The following is an 18734-nucleotide window of genomic DNA, read 5'->3' as shown; positions in this document are numbered from 1 at the left end:
ATGTTTAAAGAGGGCCGATCATCTACATAGCTTTGGTTTTTACAATAAATGAGTGTGTGTGTGTATGATACCCCTACGACAAAATAAATGCAGGCCAAGAGCAAAAGGAAGAGCTAACATAGAATGTTGTATTTTAAAACATGTAGTTAGGGGGTTGGGGGACTATGTGGCTAGGATAAACCGTTATTAAATGCATCAGGTTTACAAAGAGAATGAGCAAGAAAGAGAAAGAGAGTGTGGGAGAGTATAGCTGTCTAGGAATTACAACATTGCACGCTGCTGTTGCTGTTTGTGACAGTTTACTGACAGTGTGCAACAAGGAATTTGAGGTAAGGGTTGCCATATTACACCCACGCCCACCCATCACAGCGATCATGTGTCAAAAGAGTTAAGCTTACACCAACAATTACCATATTAGCGCAGCTATCCCACACCGTGTGTTGTCGTCGGGAAATGTTTATTTGCGTGCTCTACTCCTGTGTCGACTTAAGTAACAGAGTATTTTTGGAAAATTTTTTTCCTATGTTTTTTTGAAGTAGCTATAACAATACAACCGAAAGAGAATGTCCTTTGGAAATAGCATGTCTAGTGGTAATTTTACACTTGGCCATTTTTTATGAAGTTTTACAAGTCTTTCATGGTCAGCTAGGAGGACAATGTTAAACGAAAGGGTTTAAATTCCGAGTTGGCTGTGTTTGGTTTGGTTGTTTCCACCTTTCCAACTATGCATACTTCGTTAAGATATTGGCGGTTGGTCGATCTACTATTAAGTGAAAGGCTGGCCACGTAATGCCAGAATATTGATTAAGCCTTAATGAGTTGCTCGAAAGACCACAGCAGGCCATCGTACTGACCAAAAGACCACGAGATTTCGGAGTGGGTGAAAAAGGAAGTTACGACGGAAACGGAAATACAAACGCGCCAACCAAAGCACCAGCCTACAACCATTGCAACAGCAACAGCAAGAGCAGAGCAGCAAACATCAACCATATATGGGGGCCATAACGAAATGAAATGCTTTCCCCCTGCCTACTTCTTGTTGTTGTTTTCTTTTGTTAATTAATATGAAAATAAAAATGTAAATTGAATATGAGTTTTCCCAAACTACAATCTTAAGGCAAGTTGAAAAAAATCCACTCTTGTTTTTTAACAACAAAGAAAATGTACACAGCCGAAGCAAAGAATTTTTATGTTTTGCGAATTTATGGCTAAGGCCAAAGTTATGAAACGTCACGGAAAATAGGCATTTCCATTTTTCATTTGGCTATGCAATGCATTTGTGTTGTGGTCCTGCCAGCCAGAATTCAAAGTAATTCTTGTGCAAAAAAAAAACAAAAACAAGGCAATATATAAAACAAAGGAAGGAAAAAAACAAGAGCAGAACATTTGAAAGGCTTCTTTCTAGATGAGAGCAGCAATGAGAATAAAAGTAGTAAAACAAATCACAACGAAGACTTTCTACTTTCTCTCCCTCCTCCACATATTTAACAATGCCAAAGTTTAAATACAAACTAAAAACAATTCAAACAGCAAATTGTTTTCCATAACAAAATTTACAAACTTCAAGCAAAATAGAATTTTCAGGGGACCTTACTTAAGAGCACAGTGTTTGAAATTGACCCATTGGTATAAAAAAAAACTCTAGAACACGCATCGTACACCAGACACCAAATGTCGATGGTTTTGCAAACCAATATCTTTTAAGACCTCCCACATTTTTGTAAAGTATAATCTCTATCGGTTCATAACCGTTTGCATTATTTCTCCTATTCTAACTATTTAGATTTAAAAAAAAATAAAAACGTATAAAGTTTGGCCGTACCGTGCCACCATCATGGATATAATTATTATCCTATTTTATTTTGAACCAATTATATCTACATTAGTGTCCAAGTATTATGTGTCAATTTGCCAAAGTTAAAGACTTCAAGGAAATCAGGTTATAAATGAGGATTTTATGGCAGATCTGCTCCATATGGTAGCTATATCCAAATATGGTCTGGTATGGACCATACACGGTGAGGATATCAGGTGGCCTAGTGCAACTTCATGTTCCAAATTTATATTAAAGTATGGTCCGATCTGGACCCAATTTGGTTCGGACAATGGGAAATCTAGTCCAAATCATTGCCCTGAATTTCTGTGTACCGCAGTGCGACACCTCTTTGGAGAGCAGTTTTACATGGCATAGTACCTCACAAATGTTGCCAGCATTAGGAGGGGAAAAACCACCGCTGCAAATTTTTTCTGATGGTCTCGGCAGCATTCAAACCCAGGCGTTCAGCGTCATAGACATGCTAACTTAAACCGGGAGATCGGTCTATATGGCAGCTATATCTACGAATCTGTGCTAAACTTTAGCTCAATATCTAAATTTTTGAAGATTGTAGCGTGAATACAACTGACGGGCAGACATCGTTAAATCGTCTTTGTAGGGATGTAAAGGGACATTTGGATGAGTTGCAAACGGAAAGGGTAAATGAATATACGCCTATCCTATTGTGGTGAGTATAAAAATTCCACTCCCGCTCTGCTCCCCTCCGCTCCGAATCCCTGCAGAGAACTAAACAATAATGTCAACCTCTCACTATATACGTATTCTCTTGACACTTCCAATTAATATCGTTCTCTCACTTCATATATTGGGTTGCCCAAAAAGTAATTGCGGATTTTTCATTTAGTCGGCGTTGACAAATTTTTTCACAGCTAGTGACTCTGTAATTGCATTCTTTCTTCTGTCAGTTATCAGTTGTTACTTTTAGCTTGCTTTAGAAAAAAAGTGTAAAAAAGTATATATGATTAAAGTTCATTCTAAGTTTTATTAAAAATGCATTTACTTTCTTTTAAAAAATCCGCAATTACTTTTTGGGCAACCCAATATATTCTAGCCATACCCTGCTATTCAAGTCATGAAAGAAGTGCATACAACGTGCAGTGAATTCATGATATGTATATGCATGACCTATGGTACTTTGGTTATTTTAAGCAACTGGTGGATTACCACACAGGTGACTACTTTAATAATAACTATTAATGGTGTGATGGATTTCATGTCTAATGGTAGGCTAGACTGAAAATTGAACAAACGAAACGAAATCGCGATACGGAAACCAGTCAAATGCTTCTGAAAACAAAACACTTTTGCTGACTTTTAAATTTTTTGTATACCCTCTACCATGTAACACCTCGAAATATGCGTCTTTGACCCCATAAAGTATATATATTCTTGATCGTCATGTCATTTTAAGTCGATCTAGCCATGTCCGCCCGTCCGTCTGTCTGTCGAAAGCACGCTAACTTTTGAAGGAGTAAAACTAGCCGCTTGAAATTTTGCACAAATACTTTTTATTTGTGTAGGTCGGTTGGGATTGTAAATGGACCAAATCGGTCTATGTTTTAATATAGCTGCCATATAAACCGATCTTGGGTCTTGACTTCTTGAGTCACTACAGGGCGCAATTCTCGTCCGATTTGACTAAAATTGTGCTCGTGGTGTTTTGTTATGACTATGTTAAGTATGACGCAAATCGGTACATAACCTGATATAGCTGCCATATAAACCGATCTGGGATCTAGACTTCTTGAGCCTCTAGACGGCGCAATTCTCATCCCATTGGGAAGAAATTTTGTAGAACGACCATCAACATACGTGTCTAATATGGTCTGAATCGATCAATAGCTTGATACAGCTCCCATATAAACCGATCTCCAGGTTTGCTTCTTGAGCCCCTACAAGGCGCAATTCTTCTCCGAATGAACTGAAATATTACACAATGACTTCTACAATGTTCATCATTCATTTATGATCCGAATCGGACTATAACTTGATAAAGCTCCAATAGCATATAAGTTCTTATTCAATATTCTTTGTTTGCCTAAAAAGAGATACCGCGCATAGAACTCGACAAATGCGATTCATGGTGGAGGGTATATAAGATTCGGCCCGACCGAACTTAGCACGCTCTTACTGGTTTGTTATAAAGGGTGATTTTTTTGAGGTTAGGATTTTCATGCATTAGTATTTGACAGATCACGTGGGATTTCAGACATGGTGTCAAAGAGAAAGATGCTCAGTATGCTTTGACATTTCATCATGAATAGACTTACTAACGAGCAACGCTTGCAAATCATTGAATTTTATTACCAAAATCAGTGTTCGGTTCGAAATGTGTTCAAATTTTGACAAATTTTGTTCAGCGATGAGGCTCATTTCTGGTTGAATGGCTACGTAAATAAGCAAAATTGCCGCATTTGGAGTGAAGAGCAACCAGAAGCCGTTCAAGAACTGCCCATGCATCCCGAAAAATGCACTGTTTGGTGTGGTTTGTACGCTGGTGGAATCATTGGACCGTATTTTTTCAAAGATGCTGTTGGACGCAACGTTACGGTGAATGAACACATTTCGAACCGAACACTGATTTTGGTAATAAAATTCAATGATTTGCAAGCGTTGCTCGTTAGTAAGTCTATTCATGATGAAATGTCAAAGCATACTGAGCATCTTTCTCTTTGACACCATGTCTGAAATCCCACGTGATCTGTCAAATACTAATGCATGAAAATCCTAACCTCAAAAAAATCACCCTTTACTATTCTTTGAATAGAAAACATTAAACAATGGTCTAAAGCCGGACAATATCCTGCAATGGAATCTCAATAAGATTTTAAGACCGAAAAAAGAAAGCGCAAACAGACAGATTAATAAAATAGCTAGCTAATAGCACCTATAAGCTTGACATTTGCTGCAAAAATTTGAGAGAAATAAAATTCCTGTTTTATCTTTACTTATTGTATTCCATTCTGGTAACACTGTGCTTTCATTTGCATCTCTGTTGCTCTTCATGACATTCGCTAGTACAGCCATATTAAAGAAAACTTATGACGAAAAAGAATAATTTTTAAAACAATAAACAATTACGGCTATTATGAAAGTCATCAGGCCAACGAGAAGCCCAACAATATCCCACAAACAAAACATAATGACCATTTTTTTTTACATTTTCTTCGTTAAATGCCCCTTATGTAATTGTTATGGATTTTTCTCTTCCTCTACCATGAAAGGAGATTTTAGCTACAAACATGCGGACACACGCATACTTACAAAACAAGTGGTCTTTTTTAGAAGAATTATTGACAGTTTTAACAAGTGTTTACAAGCACTTAAATATTATGTGAATACCAAACCCCCCAGCGCAAACACTACATTTTGACAACTTAAATGTTTCATTTTTTTTCGTTTCGAGTTTTTTTATATTCTTCTTTCTACCTTAAGGCAACTTAACAGCCTGTTCAACTCTCCTCAATACTCCCCCCAATGGGAAGTAAATCAAAGCTTTGTCATTCTCTTGCCATATGGCGGCAAAAAGTGGTGGGATTTGTAATAAAAATCTCAGAATCAAGTGTTGCCACTTGATAATGTTAACATAACATTTCACAAACACTCGGTACTCATAACGCCAATATGTGTGAGTGTGTGTGCGTGATCTACAAGCCATCTTCATCACCATCATTGAGTGAGCATTTAACGGGATTTATTATCGTTGTTTTTTTTTCATGCCAGAATAATTGTCGGATGCTGCCATACTCGTAGTGCACTTCTGCTAAAGGCAAGTAAATCACAATCATTTATTCGTTTGTTCCTTCCGCCATGCCCATTGGTTGATGAGGTGCTCTCAATAAATGCTCAATAATTCCATAACAATTCTTATGGCCACAAGTAGGTGAGGCAGGCAGCAGAGTACACTGGCAATACCACTCCAAAGCCTTATACACATGCCGTTGCCGCTGTCGCCGTGCAAAGTTATTCTGGGCTTTTTGAATGTTGGCATTTTTCTCAACAATAGTCATCATGTTCAACTTATGGTGTTGATTGGTATTTATGGTTGTTTAAGTGTTCCGTACGTGTTTGCCTGTGCAATTGACAGCCAAACGTCAATTGTTTAGAAAGCTTCGACAGCAGCACATGAAGCTTACAATGCTTTAGACAAAAGTATGGCAAAAAAGGAAGAAGAGGAAGACGTGGAGTACGAAAAACAAAACGGCGTGTAAATGTTAACGCTCTTCAAATCAACAATGACATTGTACACATATGGTGCCTTTTACAACTTTATTACTTTTGCACACTACATACTACTCCATCCACCATCCATCCATGGGGATAAGTCAGTAGGTATGCCTACGATGTGTAGTAGGTAACATACATAATAGAAAACTGTTTGCTTTCCGTTTTTGGTACACATTCTCCAAATCCTGTTCGCTGGTGGCTGCAGCCGCTGCTGCGGCTCCACCCTCAAATTCTCCAATGGGTTGACTTGGCTTGTTTGGTGGTATGTCTGCTGCTATTGCAAATGTTTTGATTTTATTGGATTTGCGAAGTGTTGAAGTGTTTATATGGATGGGTGGCTCAATAAATGGATGGGGCTACATAGCAAGTGTGCCGATATGTGATGTTGTTTGTTTGTTAATGTGTAAACAATTTCACATTAATGTTTAACAAAGTAAGCAGTGGGAGTTTACATTTTTTGTGAAATTTATTTGCCAGAGAAATCTAAAGATACTGGACATTATTATTTTTTGGCCTTCAATGGAGTAGCTTTGACATAGAAATTTGTTGTGCTATCTGGAGCAAGTGGCGTTCATATTTTGTGGATGGGGCCAATGGCACCAGGAGTTTTTTTGCACAGATCCTGGCAAATGGGATAATAATTCCGTACTGCATGTGCTCAAAAAGATAAATTGGGGATTGGATTTTAAAGGGGGCAATATCAAGTTATGGACCGCTTTAAACTGTATTTAGCGTGGTTGTTGGGGAAAAAAGCTGATTTCTTCATACAAAATTTCATTTGGATAAGAAATGCGACCTCCTGGTGCTTAGTAAATGCAATATCTTAACACAGGATTCACTAATAGAAGGTTAGGTCACTTGCAAAACATAAAGTGGATAGGCCCCATGAACATCATTAACGATGTCAAATCTGTCGATTGAAAATGTCATCAAATAGGAGAAAATTTAAACCAAGAATTAATGTAAAAACGGAACAAGTTGACATCCTCAATGTCAAGTACTGCCAAAGAAAAAAAATGCATGTCGGCTGATCGCTTGGCTTAACCTTATTCACCTGATATAAACATTGATTTGCCCAGCTTACAATTTAATTCCAGCAATTAGACTTACACATTCGAAAGACGTACGACTTATAACATCGTGCCGATCAAGCATAAATGATCTTCGTAGGGACTCAGGTTAATATTTCAAGGTGTTACAAACGTAAAGGCGAAGTATTCATTCAACTGATGATGTCTATTTTGTATTTTGTGATACACATGACCATAGGACTTACCTAAAAAGAGAGAAAGGTAAAAAAAGAGTTAATTAGTAAGAAAGATAGTGTCACATTTAATGTCAAATTATATAAACATCAAATATTAGGTAAGTTCGGACACTATTCCAGTAAAAAATTGCAAGAGATTAAGAACAACATTTATTTGGTTTTTAAAAAACTACTGTTGGGAAGTGCAAATTTCAATTACAAAACTTTTAAAATGTTGCTCACTCTCACACACAAAGAGTGGTGAAAATCCCACATAAAGCTTAGTACTAAGTTCACTCGCACGACAATTGTCTATTTCTTGTTGCGAAATATGCCGCATTCTATTGGAGAACATAACAAAAGCAACTACAATGAATCAGAGTTGTTTGTGACCCAGTTCGTGAGAATTTAATTACATTTCTAATTAATTGAAGCGAAATGAAGCAGCGACATGTCGCTACTATTTTGTTCTAGAAGTTAGTACCACTTTTACGCAATGTGATCGCTTTTTCTTCGTCACCAGTTTTTTTATAATGCATTTTGACAGTTGTTTGGGCGAAAAGTCGAGCTCAGTTCTAGGCTAAAGGGAGAAAACGTAATAAAGTTAAAATTACAATGACAAATAGTGTCAAAAAATAATTCACCTGATTGCTTTCCCCATCCCTATTTAGTAAACAAAAAAAAATTTGTTTTATACGTCATCTTTTTTAAGGAAACTTTACACCGCCTCATCTGCTTCTTTCAGTCTTTAAATGTTAATTATTTAAGTCTTATAATAAGCCAATGTCATTTGATAAAAATTCATTCATTTCACAGTTCATTCCTCATTTCCAAACTTTCTCTAAAGCTATGCTCTATCAGCCATAACATATTCACTCTGATACATCTGTTGCAGGATGCAAAACAATTTTATGATCGCCATTAGAATGGTAATTATTGTACAATATCCTCTTGCCAATTAAAAAGCCAGAAACATCTCAACTTGCCTTCAAACGAATCGCTTTAAATGGATGTATATGTATGTATGTAATTATGTTAAACGGAAACGCATTCAATTGTAATGTTTGTTTTGAACATGTTCATTACGTTTGTTTGTGGCAGACCACGTAACAAACACAAAAACACTGATGGCAACATTGGCAGGAACAACAACAGCAACAACTGAAATGACTAGACAAAAAGGAAATCGTATTTCTAAAACGATTTGTTAAATATGCGTAAACAAAACTGTCAAAAACATGACAGAATTATGCATGAAAGACAACAACTATGCACTCCCATCACAAACGCTCCTGTAAAGTAGGAAAACTCTCAAGTTGGTGTACTGTTTGAATGCAGAATAAAACTGCCAACCACAAAAGGAGAGTGGAAGAGCAACTTTACATAGTACGAAAGTAAAAGAAATAATTTTAGAAATTTTGTATGTGGGTGATTTGTTTATAGTGCAGTTTCAGATTAACGGATGTATTCAAAAAACGTAATGAAGCCCTAAAATAGGTTAATTTGACAATTCTGTAAAGGCAATCTGTCTATTAAACCTATATCAATGGCTCATTAAGTTTGCGAATACCGGTATTACAATTTAATTTTTTCCTTTTTCTATAAGAAATATAAAGGCTAAAATCACATATGAACATGAAACCATCTCAGGCCAAAGACAAGTGTTTTGATTCATCTTGTAAAGTCAATGTTAAATTAGTTAATACAAGATATTCTCAGCCAATTATGTCATCCAATCACCGCCAAAAAAATGTAAGTCCCAAAAAGTATACTTAATAGAAAAAAAACTTCTTAATAGATTCACCACTTTTTTGTATTACATTTATCTGCAAATCTAGAAATGACAGCTACATGATATTTGATTTAATAACAGCTCATTATATTGTATACAAGAACCGACAAAAACATATGCTTCCTAATTTATTTAAAAAGTTACTTCCTTTCCTTGATGAAATCCAAGTTTAATATTGTAATTGCGATATTTTTGTCTGGAAAACCACAACTGGCCATTGTTGGCGAACTTGAACACTTCAAAGTGATTGTGCATCGCACCATAAATCGTTTTAATGATATTGGTAGCGTTGCCATTCACCATGGAAAAATTAACATTCTAGGGTTAAATTTCTCACATGTTAGAGCTGTCCGATTCAAGTTTAAGCTCAACGATAAGGTACTTACTTTTTAGTGACGAGTCCGAACGACGTGCCGCAGAGCGCCACCTCTTTAGTGAGAAGTTTTTACATGGTACCTCGCAAATGTCGCAAGCATTAGGAGGAGAGAAACCACCGTCGAAAATTTTTTCTGATGTTCTCGCCAGGACTCGAACCCTGGTGCCCAGCGTCATAGGAGTACATGCTATCCTTTGCGCTACGGTGGAACCACCACCAACCGCCATGGTGGTGGTCCAAAAACAAACTGCAAAAACACCTGAAATGGTTCGGTGAGGGAAGACTCGACGTTGTGGTAATCGAAGGCCTAACGATTTGAAAAGATAAAAGCCATAAAAGTTCCGTGAGGCTCACGATCTTACACATAGGTAAAAAAAAGTAACACTCGCATGAGCAAACAAGCAGCTGCGCTTACACGAACGCGATTAATTTTCGAACATCGTATTCTCTGGAGAAAAATTTTCCAATTGAGCAATTCGTTAACTCCTAAAATGATCGTATTTACTAAACAGTACGAGAATTTGAAACATTGAACGGGAATAGGCCAAAACAGCGGCAGACAAGAGGTTGTCATATCAAGCAATTGTGAATGGATTCTAATATTCAGATTACTTCCACACATTTTTGTCATTTGAATCAATAAAGAACAATTTCGCAAAATAAAATGTGGTCGTTTGGAAAGAAATTGCACCACTATGTCAATCCATTTTGAGCCCTAGGCCTTGAGATAAACATAGTCTGAGTAAACAGAAATTAAATATTCGCTTATTGTTTAAACTGGGAGATCGAGAACTGCAAATCCTTGCCTTTAGCTTTCAGTATTTAAGAATGCTGAATTTCTATGGTAGCTAATGAAGTCACAATTGTTTTTCCCTCTTCCTGAGAGTCTAACAAAACAACAACTTCCCACTATAAAAAAAACCACAGTCATCGAACAATTCCTTTCCGACATCCTAGATCATAGGTATTTGGACAACCATCGTAATCGTGCAAACTCTTCACAGTAAATAAATTTTGACAATTTAAACAATTAATTAACATAAATTTCAATTATTTTCAATTTAACACTCCAAACTTCATTGTCAAAGGCCGAAACTCGTTTTAAATACCATTAGCGAATCGATGAACAATATTAAAAAAGGCAACCTCAAACTTCTCACTATTCATGTGATCATTTTTTCAATGCTTTGTGCTGCTTATTTTTGTCTGTCTGTCCGTCCCTCCTGCAGTCTGTCCTTCCGCCTGTTGGTCTGTCTATCTATTGGCACTCTCTGTGCAAGCGCTCGTTGACATTCGTTTTAGTTATTTGTGTTCATTGATTGTGCAGCAGCACTCACTCTATCGTCTGGAATTGCTACCGCCGATATACACACGTCCATAGTGTGCTGGTATGTTGTATTGTGGTGGCATTATGGACTAACTACGACAATGATGACGGTGGTTCAGTTGTGTGTGGTAATTGTCAGCAGATTTATAATTGAACAAACGCGATTTTGACAGATTTCAACGATAATAATGCCAAAAGCAGCAGCAGTATCAGCAGCACCAGTTGCCGGCTGCTGAGCAGCACGGCGGCAATAATAGTATTTTGTCGACGGCCTGCCACCAAACAGCCAACAACCACCAATCTTTCATGCGCCTGTTGATGGGTCTCGGAGTAAATCATAAAACAATTTTGCTACTGTTTGCTGTTGCTCGTTTGCTCATGAATGGTGTTGTTGTTGTTGGGGAACAATATTTGCAATAATGAGCAATTAACAAAACGGATAAATGGCAATTGAATGACGGCAGCATAACAATTTTTGTGGTAAATTCGAAACTTTTTTTTACCACGCCGCCATATCGCCGTAGTCGGTCTGGCGTTCGACAGACAGTTCATTCGTTCGTTCGTCTCAGTCATTGGCTCTCGTTGATCAAACGATGGATGAGGAGAACGAACAGTTTGACTTATTGAGTGACTAACTGTAATTGTAATTGCCTGTGCTTTGTTTTTTTCAGTGCAGTGCTGCAGTGGCTTGGTAATGGGTGCCTATGAATTTGATATCCGGTGGTGGTCTGGTGGTATTCAGGTCATTTCACCATAAGGATTTTTCGCTCATATAAGGTAAAATCGATCAACTATGATTTATGAGTGCAACCCCAAATAACGACAACTAACGATGTGAGAGGCAATGAAAAAGAACAAGTAAAAGCGTGCTAAGTTCGGCCGGGCCGAATCTTATATACCCTCCACCATGGATCGCATTTGTCGAGTTCTTTTCCCGGCATCTCTTCTTAGGCAAAAAAGGATATAAGAAAAGAGTTGCTCTGCTATTAAAACGATATCAAGATATGGTCCGGTTCGGACCACAATTAAATTATATGTTGGAGACCTGTGTAAAATTTCAGCCAATTCGTATAAGAATTGCGCCCATTGGGGCTCACGAAGTAAAATAGAGAGAACGATTTACATGGGATCTGTATCGGGCTATAGACCGATTCAGACCATAATAAACACGTTTGTTGATGGTCATGAGAGGATCCATCGTATAAAATTTCAGGCATATCGGATAATAATTGCGACCTCTAGGGGTCAAGAAGTCAAGATCCCAGATCGGTTTATATGGTAGCTATATCAGGTTATGAACCGATTTGAACCTGTTTTGACATAGTTGTTGAAAGTAAAAATAAAATACGTCATGCAAAATTTTAGCCAAATCGGATAGGAATTGCGCCCTCTAGAAGCTCAAGAAGTCAAATCCCCAGATCTGTTTATATGACAGCAATATCAGGTTATGGACCGATTTCAACCATACTTGGCACAGTTGTTGGATATCATAACGAAATACTTCGTGCAAAAATTCATTCAAATCGGATAAGAATTGCGCACTCTAGAGGCTCAAGAAGTCAAGACCCGAGATCGGTTTATATGGCAGCTATATCAGGTTATGGACCGATTTGAACCATACTTGGCACAGTTGTTGGATATCATAACAAAACACGTCGTGCAAAAACTCATTCTGATCGGGAAAGAATTGCGCACGCTAGAGGCTCAAGAAGTCAAGACCCAAGATCGGTTTATATGGCAGCTATATCAGGTTATGGACCGATTTGAACTATACTTGGCACAGTTGTTGGATATCATAACAAAACACGTCGTGCAAAATTTCATTCCAATCGGATAAGAATTGCGCTCTCTAGAGGCTCAAGAAGTCAAGACCCAAGATCGGTTTATATGGCAGCTATATCAGGTTAAAGACCGATTTGAACCATACTTGGCACAATTGTTGGATATCATAACAAAACACGTCGTGCAAAATTTCATTCCAATCGGATAAGAATTGCGGTCTCTAGAGGCTCAAGAAGTCAAGACCCAAGATCGGTTTATATGGCAGCTATATCGAAACATGGACCGATATGGCCCATTTACAATACCAACCGACCTACACTAATAAGAAGTATTTGTGCAAAATTTCAAGCGGCTAGCTTTACTCCTTCGGAAGTTAGCGTGCTTTCGACAGACAGACGGACGGACGGACGGACGGACGGACGGACGGACGGACAGACGGACGGACATGGCTAGATCGACATAAAATTTCACGACGATCAAGAATATATATACTTTATGGGGTCTCAGAGGAATATTTCGAGTAGTTACAAACAGAATGACGAAATTAGTATACCCCCCATCTTATGGTGGAGGGTATAAAAAGAGCAGCATGACATTTAAACAAAGACCAAACTTGTAAAGAACTTAGATTTTAATTAGATAATATATTTTTTGATATTTCATTAAAATTCCTTGGCACTAAAGATGAAAATCCCACTCTAAGTCTGGCAATACTTTACTTTATATGTTTATGTGGCAACACTAAACATTTTTATGTTTGCTTTAACGGTATATTTGCTCTAACAGTTATTAGTGAGGCACAGACTAATTTGTGTTTCCAGTTCCACAAGGCAATACCACAAGCCTTTGTTGTCTTATTGTTGCTGTTGTTATTGTTTTCTAACAAATTAATTATTTCCTTTATGGTATCGATAATTGTTTTAAAACCATGGAATGTTTGACTTTGTTGCTCAACAATCATTTTTTACCTTTTCTGCTCGTCATCCATCCACTCTCATAAAACATGGGGCCTTTTCAACTACATGGTGGTGTGAACGAATGTGTTGTAGTTGTATGTCAGGTTAAACCATTAATAGCTAATGAGGGACTCACTGACTGGTTAATTGTATGGCTTGCATTGTAAAAACCAAAAACAACAACAACAACAAGTGGGCAAACCAAATGGTCAGATATTATGGATTAAATAAAATGCCTCTTAACAAATGCCAACTCAAAGAGACCGAGCAGAGAAAAAGGAAAACAATTAGCAAAATATATTTCTGTACCAACAACACACACACATGCACATGCACATACACTCACTCTCAACCTCCACTCAACTCATCTTTGGAAAACAACTCGTGCCGATAATGAATTTTTGAGAAAATCCAAAACCATCATTGAACTTACAGGGGAGAAAGCAACAAACGAAATGAACCACCAAAGAACACCAAATGTAAAAATAAATAAGGAGAATAAAACAAGACCACAACAAAAATTGTACTCGTTTTTTTGTTTAATAAATTTTAATGATGGCATAAAAGCCGCAATTATGTTGTTCTCTTATTTCCAGAGTAAAGCAAAGAGCAAACGGCATGGTCTTTTGGCATGTCTTGTGGCTTATGAGATACAAAAAACAACTAACAAACATGTGAAAATTGTTATATCTCTGTGAAATGGCTTAAATGGTCACGACAAGTGGTGTTAGTTTTCAGTAATAATATTCTTGTTACTTTGATGGGAAGAAATTAAGGAACAGCCACTAAAAGGCATCTATCTATCAACTTAGCCAGTCAGGCAGCCGACCAGACTGCTAGCTTGCCATTGAGCCCAACACGATCTATCCATCCAAATGTGTATCATCATCGTATGACTTTTTTTTTGCGACTCGCGCTCACTTAATTAACAACATCAGGCACACTAATGGCATAGCGAGGTTAGTATGAACAGTGGCGGTAAAGGAATTTTCAAAGAATAAGAACTATTAATATCTCTATAAGTGGCATTGCTATAATGGTCTAGCATGAAGTAAACAAATAGGCGTATATATGATGTAAATAAAACAGCTGTTTCCATAAAATATACGTCTCATACAACATTTGACCTCATAGCTATAAACAAGTTATTCGGCACTCACACCTGGGGCTTAATTCTGACAGCCATTATCGCTCGAGTTTTTGTTCGAAAACTAATTCCGTTCCGAAATGGCTGGTACTATGTTCGTTTTTTACCGGTGAAACCCCTTTTTTCCGTGATTACTTTTTTGAAACATTACGAAAATAACAAATAATAAAATAACAATTTTATTAATATTATTGAGGGAATGTCCCACTGAATAAAATCAGCGAGTTTTTTGCTTTAAAAACTATTATTTAGAAAAAATAATTGGCGAAAAATTTCGGAAAAAGCGAATAAAGTACAAGTCTTAAGCATAAATTGTATCATGGCTTGCGATCGTAATTTGGCAAGAAGTTATCGATTTCAGGGAAGAAAAATCGATTCACCGAGCATATTTTGCCATCACAAAGGTAAACAAAGCAAAAAGTGGTTATTTATATAAGTTATTACTAGTAAAAATTATTAAAAACTGCTTTTAAACAATATGCCATTGTTTTTTTTTTTAATATGTGTTAATGTTTTTAAATAATAAATTGCTCTTTTATATGAAAGAGAACCAAAAATGTGGATTACGTTGCCTCTAGCACAGTCAACGGTGCTTCTTCAATATTTGGGTTTTTGGCAGGCACAAAGACAACTACAGTCAAAGTACAATTTGGTAAAGTTAGAAGCTTTTCCTTGAAAAAAATGGTGCATTAATTTTTGTTGTCAAATAACACAATTTTCGTTTGTTTCTCTTTCGAAAGCTCAATGATCGGATATTTTACTTTGCAAATTGAAAAGGAAAACGAGAGATCGTAACACACACCAACCACTATGGGACGTGTTTCGTCTTTGGTTAAAAGACTTTTCAGCCATATTAGGTGTGATGGCATCAAGGGCCATACGTTGGTATATTGCATTTGTATCGTATTTATTGCGAAAACGCCTCTATGATACAAATACCACATTAACCATGATCGACAACCCTGAATCCCGGCCGCGATCTGCCGAATCTTTTTCATTTTATTTTTTTTTTGCCAGTTACGGCGAAGATCGTTTAATTTCACAATTAAAAATTTTAGTTAAGTTGTATTGCCAATTTTGGCTTAAGCACTTAGTTAAGTTTTGTCCAAATTAAGGGACCAAAAATTGTGAAGATGTTATAATCATCCTTTTAATTTTCAAAATAAATAAATCGATGTCCTATTTTTTGCCTAATCTCTTGAAAATAGACGCAAATTGGTAATTACGATAGGTAAATTGCTTCGGGCAAAAACTCGATGTTTCGAATAGAATTATTCGATAACGGATGCCATAATGAAAAAAATGCAAACTCGATCGTAATAAGTCGATTGCGGATACTTGTGAGCTTAACTTTGTTAAATTTTTTATTTACACTCTCTCGCCAATACACATTTTCTACCTTGTGGGTCTTGTGTGCACTTTTAACATAAGTTACTTTCAGAAAATTAAACACATTTTACTGAAATTCGTCCAGAGTGGGAGTGAAACTGCGTAGCAAATTGGTCTTCTTAATATCGTTAAAGTGACATAGATTAGATTCATGTAAGTTGGCATGTCGAATGCAGTATTTTGACCAATTCCTTTTTTTGTTCCTTCGTAAATAGAAAATTAATTTGTTGAAATATACAACTACAAATTTTCTTTATCTTTTGGTATCCTTTACACCAATTTTAAAGGACAATTTTTTATTTGACGGAAAATTTTCAAGGTGTAAACATCATACCGCAAGTAAAAAGTGGTAGTTTTACACACGTATGAACGTTCTATGTGCGACTTACTAAAAATTAAGATCAAGCAGTTTGACTATATTGTATAATTCCCAAAATCTTTGCTGCATAGTCTTCATCAGCTGTTGTGTGTAAATCAGTCTGTTTGAATAGCAAAGAGAGAGAGAGCAACTGTAAAGTTTCTTACTCTTTTACTAAAACATGTTAATTCCTGTAAGAAATCAAAGCGAAACATTGACTTTTTTGAATGCTTAGCTTATTTTAATTCATTTTAATCCATTTAGTTTTAGTAAACTCAAAATAGGGTTGCCTATTACCATACCAAAACTATACAAACTTGCCTCTACAAAAACGATCTTAACTCTAGTGCTACACCGTGAGGAGAGACACAACAAGAAAAAAAAGGAACCAGAACACAGCATCATCAAAATGATTAAATGAAATGCAAGACATCATTAAACCGAAAACAATTACGAAACTCATTGAAGCCAATTATTGCTACTCGAGAAGGATGGATAGGCAGCAGCAACAACAACAGGCAATACAGTCACATTGGTAATCAGCACCAGCAATGAGATCCCAAAGTCCAAGAGGCCTGGGCGCTATGCCTCAATACAAAGTGCAAAAAAACTTACGCACATGTTGCTGTTCGTCGGCATACTTTATCCATCCCCTTTTGCGTTTACTTTTTATTTGCTGACATTCGATTTAGACATGAAATGAACGGAGCAAACTTAAAGCAACAAATAACAGCAAAAAACTCCATTTAACGAAATAAGGGCAACAATTGGTACGTTAATGAAGCTAAAAATGTTATAAACGCTGTCACACAATCGTTGCGCTCGTACACACTCAAACTGGTGGGGAGAACCTCAAGAATGCCAACTCAATGCTGTCTGTATTGACACTCACTGTTCACTCCGTGGTGGTGATCCACATTCATTCGGCATTTAGTTTAGTCGCTTTTGGGGCAAGCATTTGCAGCCTACCTACGTACAGATCACAGAACGGTCGGTTGCATTTGGTGGTGCTGCTGTTCGAAGGTATTTTCACATAGAAACAACTGTTATGAAAGGAGTTGGATTTCCTTGCCTCCACTATCTCTCTCTCTGGTTCCCCCTTCCCCACTTACCGTGTGTGACAAAGGTATCCACTTTAGATAAATTGTATAGCTTTTCAGTATTTATTTCATTTAGCATGTGTTTGCTTTTGCCGTTGTACCTTTTGTATTTGCTGTTGTTGCTGCGTACACACACGAAACATAGGGAAAGACGAGGAAATGAAAAAAAAATACACACACATACAACGCGCAAACTTGACAATTGGCAATTATGTCTTTATGTGGAGCATATTTGTAGCATTAACAGCACCAACAACAATGACAGCAGCAACAATAATATTATTAATAATAGCGACAACATTTCTAATGATTGTTGAACATACAAAGATGTACGTACGTACTCCAAGAGTGAGTACACAAGTATGTACTTGCCTTGTTTACATGGCTTGTTGTTATTAATTGAATTCTTTGCGCATTTTTTTCTTGGTTTTCGTTTTGCTTGGTTCTCTTGGTCAATGTTTACGTGAAATGTAAATGTCAATACGATTGTGGATATTGACTTGCAGCCAAGAGCACAGAGAAAGTAGATTATTTAATATGAGATTTAACTAAGAAATAATGGGCAAGACTGTAAAGAACCGAAAGTTTAAGAGACTAATAATTGAGACAAATGTCGTACACACAGGTGAATAGCTGGGCTTATTTTACCTTAACGAAAATTTTAATTAATGCTTTGAAAGTAGAAATTAGTTTTTTATATTAAAAGCGTCAAAGTAAATGCGACTTGTTATAGGGAAAACATGTTGGGAGCTGGTTTGGAGCCGTGGGCACCCAAACATTTCTTGCCACCGTCATATACAGGTCGTGTAAATAAGAAAAAATCATGTGCCGCACTTCATTTCGTCCACACCGTGGCTGTCCAATTCGCGAGATGTCAATCCGATGGAGTTTTCTATTTGGACCATTTTAGAGAGCAGATAAGGACTAAAAAAATATGGCAGTATGAATGCCAAAATACCAACAGATTACATTCGTCCAGCATGCAACTCGTTTTTTGACCGACTCAGAGCTATTGTCAAGGCAAAAATTGGTCATATCGAGCAAAAGTGAATGGACAACTTCCTCAAATGTGGTCGTTTGAATCAATAACAATGCAGGCCACCGTAGCGCAGAGGTTAGCTTGTCCGCCTATGATGCCAGGGTTCGAATCCTGGCGAGAACATCCTGAAATTTTTCAGCGATGGTTATCCCCTCCTA

The 18734-nt window shown here is 37.0% G+C and overlaps 1 protein-coding gene and 1 long non-coding RNA gene across 4 annotated transcripts in view; one reads left to right on the top strand and one right to left on the bottom strand.

The window, feature by feature from the left end:
• The window catches only part of LOC106082004 (LIM domain transcription factor LMO4-B), a 144715-nt gene that overhangs the window by 33121 nt on the left and 92860 nt on the right, over positions 1-18734 (bottom strand). Inside the window, exon 1 of one of the 3 annotated variants that reach the window (XM_059367609.1) lies at positions 10816-10904. The exons of 1 other annotated variant lie outside the window; for it this stretch is intronic. In XM_059367609.1, coding sequence (XP_059223592.1) covers positions 10816-10857 — 42 coding nt within the window. In that variant the 5' untranslated portion in view covers positions 10858-10904. Of the gene's footprint in view, positions 1-7174; positions 7272-10815; positions 10905-18734 lie in introns of those variants that run through there. One more of the 3 variants, XM_059367608.1, reaches the window with a different exon arrangement.
• LOC106082006 (uncharacterized) lies at positions 11109-14071 on the top strand. The gene is made up of 3 exons (XR_001220440.2): positions 11109-11285; positions 11477-11582; positions 13637-14071. It is a non-coding gene; the product is annotated as an uncharacterized LOC106082006 (long non-coding RNA).

Source organism: Stomoxys calcitrans, chromosome 4, assembly GCF_963082655.1.
Source record: "Stomoxys calcitrans chromosome 4, idStoCalc2.1, whole genome shotgun sequence".
NCBI classification, from domain to species: domain Eukaryota; kingdom Metazoa; phylum Arthropoda; class Insecta; order Diptera; family Muscidae; genus Stomoxys; species Stomoxys calcitrans.
Note: the sequence above shows the minus strand (reverse complement) of the source record. Positions and strands in the feature narration are given on the sequence as shown.